This window comes from Lipotes vexillifer, unplaced genomic scaffold (genome assembly GCF_000442215.2).
Source record: "Lipotes vexillifer unplaced genomic scaffold, Lipotes_vexillifer_v1.1 scaffold916, whole genome shotgun sequence".
Taxonomy (NCBI): Eukaryota; Metazoa; Chordata; class Mammalia; order Artiodactyla; family Lipotidae; genus Lipotes; species Lipotes vexillifer.
Window position 1 is genome coordinate 952,719 of NW_006798383.1, and position 6,472 is coordinate 959,190.

Sequence of the window (6,472 nt, forward strand, 5' to 3'; positions counted from 1 at the left end):
GAAATCTTGAGGGTTGGTTGTTTCCAGAATTGGTGATTCCAGCAGCTCATGGAATCGTCAAAATCCTTTCATCTTTCTGCTGTGCCGTCTTTGGTATATTGGTCAGCTCCCCTCATAGTAATAAGGTGGCTTCAGCATTTTGAGACATCCAAAAAAGATGTGTTGGTGGTACAGTGGTGAGCATAGCTGCCTCCCCAAAAAGAAAGGATTTTCGGAGGTGGAGTTGGGTCAAACATAGAGCTGTATGTCCATGGGTACTTTGCTTGGAATATTTTGGCTGTGTTGGGTCTTCGTCGCTGCGCATGGGCTTTCTCTAGTTGCGGCGAGCGGGGGCTACTCTTGATTGCGGTGCGTGGGCTTCTCATTGTGGTGGCTTCTCTTGTTGCGGAGGAGCGCGGGCTCTAGGCGCCTGGGATTCAGTAGGTGTGGCATGCGGGCTTCAGTGGTTGTGGCTCAGGGGCTCTAGAGCACAGGCTCCGTAGTTGTGGTGCACGGGCTTAGTTGCTCCGTGGCATGTGGGATCTTCCCGGACCAGGGCTCAAACCCGTGTCCCCTGCATTGGCAGGCGGATTCTTAACCACTGCGCCACCAGGGAAGTCCCTATTAGCTCTTCTTTACCCAGCTTTACCCCAGCCTCATAAGGGTCGGTATTGTTATTGTTGAATGAGGTTCAGAAAGAAGATTCTGCCGCGGATTAGAGAACTCTCTGTCTGGGGAGTTTCCACAGCTTGATGCATTACAGAAATTATCCTGAATCCAGAATCTCTTTGATTTTCCTCTATCCAGCAAAGTGAACTGCTCATCTCAGAATATTAGAGGGACTACCTAAGCCTTTTGATTCTTATTCCCTCAGAGAGCTTCTGTTTTATCAGCTTCACCCACACACCAGGGTCAAAGCTCAATGAATTAGAAGCCAGAGCAGTCTACTCTAAACCAGTGGAGGCTGAGGAACTTGGGCCCATGGGCTGGGCCTTCTTTCTTCTGACTTGACTGTTGCTGCCCAATTCTGTTGGTACCTTCCACCCTTGGAGAGAGTACCCATGCAGTGGGGAAAGGTGTACTCATTTGCTCACCTTTGTAAGAAACACAGCAAAGGTTCTTGATTCTGGACTCTCTCCTCTCCCACCCTAACACATGCACATACACACAGAGCCTTTAGGGTCTCATACCAATATTTAGTGAAGCTCTGGAATTTTCCAGTCTAAAATCCACTCCCAGTGATAGAAGTTTCTCTCAGATCATCTTATCCTCTCAGAAACTGCCCGTCCTCCTCCCACAAAGGCTCCCAGAGAGCCATGGTGACCAGGGTCTCCCCAGTCATTTCTTAAGATGCCTCTGAGGGAATCTGTTTGGTTCAGAGTTTAAAAGACTGGATTCATCCATTTGTTCATTCAACAGTGGCAGGTTTCTACTACGTTTGAGGTACTCCGCTAGGTAACCAGAGTGCCAAGATCAAGAAGCCAGCAATCCAGTGTAGCTCCATAACTCTTCTCTGCTTTGTTTCAGGTGAGGGCTTCCACAACTACCACCACTCCTTTCCCTATGACTACTCTGCCAGTGAATACCGCTGGCACATCAACTTTACCACATTCTTCATCGATTGCATGGCTGCCATCGGTCTGGCTTATGACCGAAAGAAAGTATCCAAGGCTGCCGTCTTGGCCAGGATTAAAAGAACTGGAGATGAAAGCTATAAGAGTGGCTGAATTTGGGGTCCCTCAGTTTCCTTTTCCAAAAGCCAGCTGGGCAGAGGTTTAATGTTCTGTTTATTAACTACTGAATAATGCTACCAGGATGCTAAAGATGATGACGTTAACCCATTCCAGTACAGTATTCTTTTAAAGTTTCTTTTAAAATTGAAAGCCAACAACTCTGCCTTTATGATGCTAAGCTCATGTTCTTATTTCTTTTCTTTTCTTCTTTCTCTTCTAGGCCCATTATCCTTCCCTTTGTTTTGTTCCTATCACATTCCTTTCTCTTCCCCCTCAATGCCTCCCAGGCAAGCAGCTGGTCGGTCATTGGTGGGTTTCCAGCTTCCAAAGCCTAGACAACCTTTCTAGGGTCCAAAACTAGTGGTCTTTGCCCCAGACAACCCTTTCCTTGAGCTGTCCTGAGCTTTAAGGTGGGTGTGGCTCAAGCTAGAGACAAAATCTTCTGGGAAAAGGCCCCGAGTTAGCTTCAGCTTAGGCTTTTGCTATATGAAATGGAAAAATAACTTTATTGGCACAAAGCTTTGAAAGCAGGTAAATTGTCAGGGGAGAGAGTTAGCATGCATGATATGATTGATAAATAAGGATGAGTGGACGTGGGAAACAAGGCAGGAAGCTCCTGCTGTGATCCGACACCCAGCTGCCTGCCCACCACCCAGCATGCTTCCTTTCTCTCCTGACTCTGACTGGGGAATGGCCGCGGAGCTTGGCAGTGCTAGAACTCAAAAGCAAATCTCAATGTCCCAATATACTTTAGGCTGAGGATAAAGAAGAAGCATTTAGTTTATGGTAAAAGTGGTCTCTGCTGGGGAAGGATTTTTTTCTTTCTTTCATAACAGGAAGATTTCTTATTCCAGATAACAAGAAATCTTGAGGGTTGGTTGTTTCCAGAATTGGTGATTCCAGCAGCTCATGGAATCGTCAAAATCCTTTCATCTTTCTGCTGTGCCGTCTTTGGTATATTGGTCAGCTCCCCTCATAGTAATAAGGTGGCTTCAGCATTTTGAGACATCCAAAAAAGATGTGTTGGTGGTACAGTGGTGAGCATAGCTGCCTCCCCAAAAAGAAAGGATTTTCGGAGGTGGAGTTGGGTCAAACATAGAGCTGTATGTCCATGGGTACTTTGCTTGGAATATTAAAATAATCCTTTTAGGGTATTTCCCTCTGAAGGAGAGTGGGGCTTGAAGAAGGGGAAGAATTAGGCGGGTTGTCTCCTTTCCTCTCGCTGCTGGACAGGAGATGGAGAGGTTGAGGGGCAGGGTCTGTAGGCAGTTCCTAAGAGGGAACATTACAAAAGAAGGGCTCTGAGAACACATCGCTGGGGGATTTGGAAGGTTACTGAGTAAGTTATTGGGTGTCCTAATATGGAAGCTGGTTATACAAACAAGTTAGATGTTGGGTTCATTTCATTAATTTCAATTTCTCCTTGGACTGAGAAAGAACTAGAAGGCTTCTCCCCACAGTGTTGAACCCTTTCACTCTTCCTTCTCTGTTAACTTCTAGCCTAAAGTATAGGACTGCCTGAGGGGTGGGGTAGGAATCTCTTAACTACCCTGACTATGGATTCCTGGCTCTGCCCTGTCTGTCCATTTTCTCCTGCCAGTTCTATCTCCTCCCCAATGTTTTCTTCTTTCTCTGGATAGGCAAGCCTCCTTTGTGTGTATTCAGAGGCAGTGATGGCTACTGTGGTCCAGGCAGCTCCCTCTCCTACAGACAGTATGCTCAGGGTAGCTGAACCACTGTTTCTCTTTATAAAGTTGAGCGAGCTGCCACTTTCACTTGGCCTCCAGAGTCTCCACCTACACCCCTGTGCTTCTCCACCACACTGATGACTCAAGACAAGGCTAGCAAACCCCGCTGGAGACATCCTGGGCACAGGCATTCTCTCTCATGAGGCACAGCCAAGCCAATTGCTCATGTTGTGCCAGTGAGCCAGCCATGGAGCAAAAGAGGGTTTGTTTTTAGTCTCCAGTGTCTGGTCAGAACCAGAGAGGATGCTGGATGCCTCCTGCTTACTCAGTAAGCCTGCCCAGCCTGAGTCAGTGCTCCCAGCTGACAGTGCAAGGCTTGCAGAAGTAGGAGGAGCCAAGTCTTCACTGGGAAGCACAAGAAGCAAAGGCAAGTTCCAAAGTGCCTCACTCCAAAGGAGGCCCCGCCCCCTGGAGCCAGGGTATACAGCAAAGCTTTGGCTGAGACTTGGGATGTGAGATGCCATGAACTTTGTTGAACAGCATCTTTGTTCAGCAAACTAACCAGCATTCCCCACAACACAGCCTAGGGCAGACAATAGTATAGAGGAGTTCTGAAGAAACATCAGTGTGTGAGAACCTTGGGCCACTCCTGTCCCTGTAACCTCAGTCGTCAATGCAGAAGCCTGGCTTTACTCTATGAAGATTGGAAATGTACAGTACCAAATGCTCTGCCCACTGCTGAGCCCCAAGGATGGAAGGGAGGAGAGCATTTCTTTCTGTATTAATTGAATAGATGGAGGCCACAGGGGTTGGGCTGGACTAAAGGCATCCTTGTCTTTTGAGCTGTTCCTCTCAGTAGAAAAAAAATCTAATGGAAGATCACTGTAGTTTAGATCCACTGACCCAAGTACCTACCCCCTTGGAAATGCCTGTGGGGTAGTTTTAATTCCACAGGTCATCAGAGGCCTGCTTTACACCTGATGATCAAAACCAACTTTTATCTTTCTATTCTAATTGTGTTCGATGGATCTGATCTATACCATGACCCTACACAGGCTGGATGGGGTCCAGTTTCTAACAGTCCTTGCTTTGTGGGCGTGCTGACAACTTATCTGGGTGCCTTACATCTTTTTTAATCAGTGTTGCATCTGAGCCTGCTCTGCTTCCTCCCTGCTCCCTCTGTGGAGTTCTTTTGCACCTGAGAGCCTGCAGAAGTGGCTAGTAGAAAAGGGGGCCTGGCTGGAGAACTATCAGTATAGCTGTTTGCAGGATTCCCTTTTGGACTTTGTTTGGGAAACTTTCCTTAGGGCTGTTTTTATTAATTGCCCACATATGATGGAGGGTGGAAGGAATTTGAATGTATTTGACTTATAATTTTTTTTTAATATTAAAAGATGGTTGTAGCATTTAAAATGGAAACTTTTTCTCCTAGTTAGCTAGTATCCTGAGTGTATTCTCTGTAAGTGTAGCTCAAATGGGTCAGCGTGAAAAGTTAAAGAAAGCACGATGTCAAGGTTACACGGGTGGTTAAGGCCAGGGCCTCTCCTACCACTGTGCCACAGACTTGCTGTGTGACCCTGGGCAAGTCATTTAACTATAATGTGCCTCGGTTTTCCTTCTGTTAAAATGAGATAATAATACTGACCTACCTCAAAGGGCAGTTTTGAGGCGTGACTAATGCTTTTTATAAAGCATTTTGGGATCCTTCAGCAAAGGAATTCTCTTAAGTCCTGAGTATTTTTATAGAAGCAGTATCCACCGTGAACTGTGTCCACCATGAACCACGTGTCCTGGATGCTATCATGGATCTATATGGTTCTCTCTGAGAGAACCATTAGATAAGTGGTGGATAACTAGCCAGACAAAAATCTGAGAATGCATAAACTCATTGCCATGGAAACATACACAGGATACCTTTTCCTTGATTGGGTGGGATTTTTCCCTTTTTATGTGGGATAGTAGTTATTTGTGACCTAAGAATAATTTTGGAATAATTTCTATTAATATCAACTCTGAAGCTAGTTGTACTGATCTGAGATTGTGTTTGTTCCTAATAAAAGTGAAGTGAATCTGATTGCCCTGTGTTTGAGAGTTTTTTGGCTGTGATTCAGTCTCTTGGGACTTATTCACCACCCTATTTATGTCCTGTTCCTATATCTTTAAGAGTAAAAAAGAAGTACAAGAAGCCACAATGGTTGACTCATACCCCAGTAACCCGCCCTGCCCTCCTGCCCTCCCTAGGGGTAACTTTAGGTTAAACTCAGCCTTGGCAACAGGAAGCCAGTAGTCTGCTGCCATTAGATCAAACACATTAACACCAGCTGGCACTTTGGGCCTGGGGAAATGTCAGGACTCCTGTGTGTCCCATGGTCACATGGACCCAAAACAGAGATACTAAGAGAGGAAGGGAGCAGCAGGAGACACTCTGGAAAGCACTGCTGTGCCTGGCAACCCAGGCTGGGCCATCTAGGTCATTCCTCTGAAATGTAGTCCCTCCCGCTAATAGAGTAGCTTCCTGAAAATGCTGATTAACAACAGCAGGAAGACAGGAAAAACAATCCCAGGGAAGCCTTGTAAATTCTTGGGGTAGAGAGGGCTTCATGATCATTAGGTGGAAAAGGCTTTCGCTTTTACTACCTTATCTAAGAATCTTCACGTGGACAAGAGAAGGGCTTTTTGCAGTTTGAAGAAGCTCCACTTTTCAACAGAAGCCACCTGGACGATGCCTGGGCTTCTAAGCATATTCCACAGAACCAGCCCCCCTCACTTTCTAACGTGAGGTTACCCTCACCTTGGACAAGAAGCAACATTCTCTCAGAGTGATTCTGAGCATCCAACATCAAGTCTATATTCATTGAGCCCTCGCCAGACCCTAATAAGTTGACGGTAGCACTTGCTTAATATCTGGCCTTCCACCCCTTTCCCTCTGTTTTGTTTAAAATGTTCAGGTTGGACCATTTTTTCTGTTGTTCTATAATTGCACTGTTCCTTCCAAGTCTCTCCTTTGTCTTTGGAGACAAAGACACTAGCCACATGAGAAAGGACAGCTGCTATAAACCATAGCAAGTCTAC

General features: G+C 46.0%; 1 protein-coding gene across 1 annotated transcript; it reads left to right on the top strand.

The window, feature by feature from the left end:
• The first annotated feature begins 1,040 nt into the window (after positions 1-1,040).
• LOC103091629 (acyl-CoA desaturase-like) lies at positions 1,041-3,902 on the top strand. Its single transcript, XM_082931495.1, is given in 8 exon segments — positions 1,041-1,077; positions 1,507-1,640; positions 3,408-3,499; positions 3,501-3,565; positions 3,611-3,683; positions 3,685-3,796; positions 3,799-3,847; positions 3,850-3,902. Coding segments are annotated over 8 exon segments (615 nt in total).
• Positions 3,903-6,472: the final 2,570 nt, after the last annotated feature.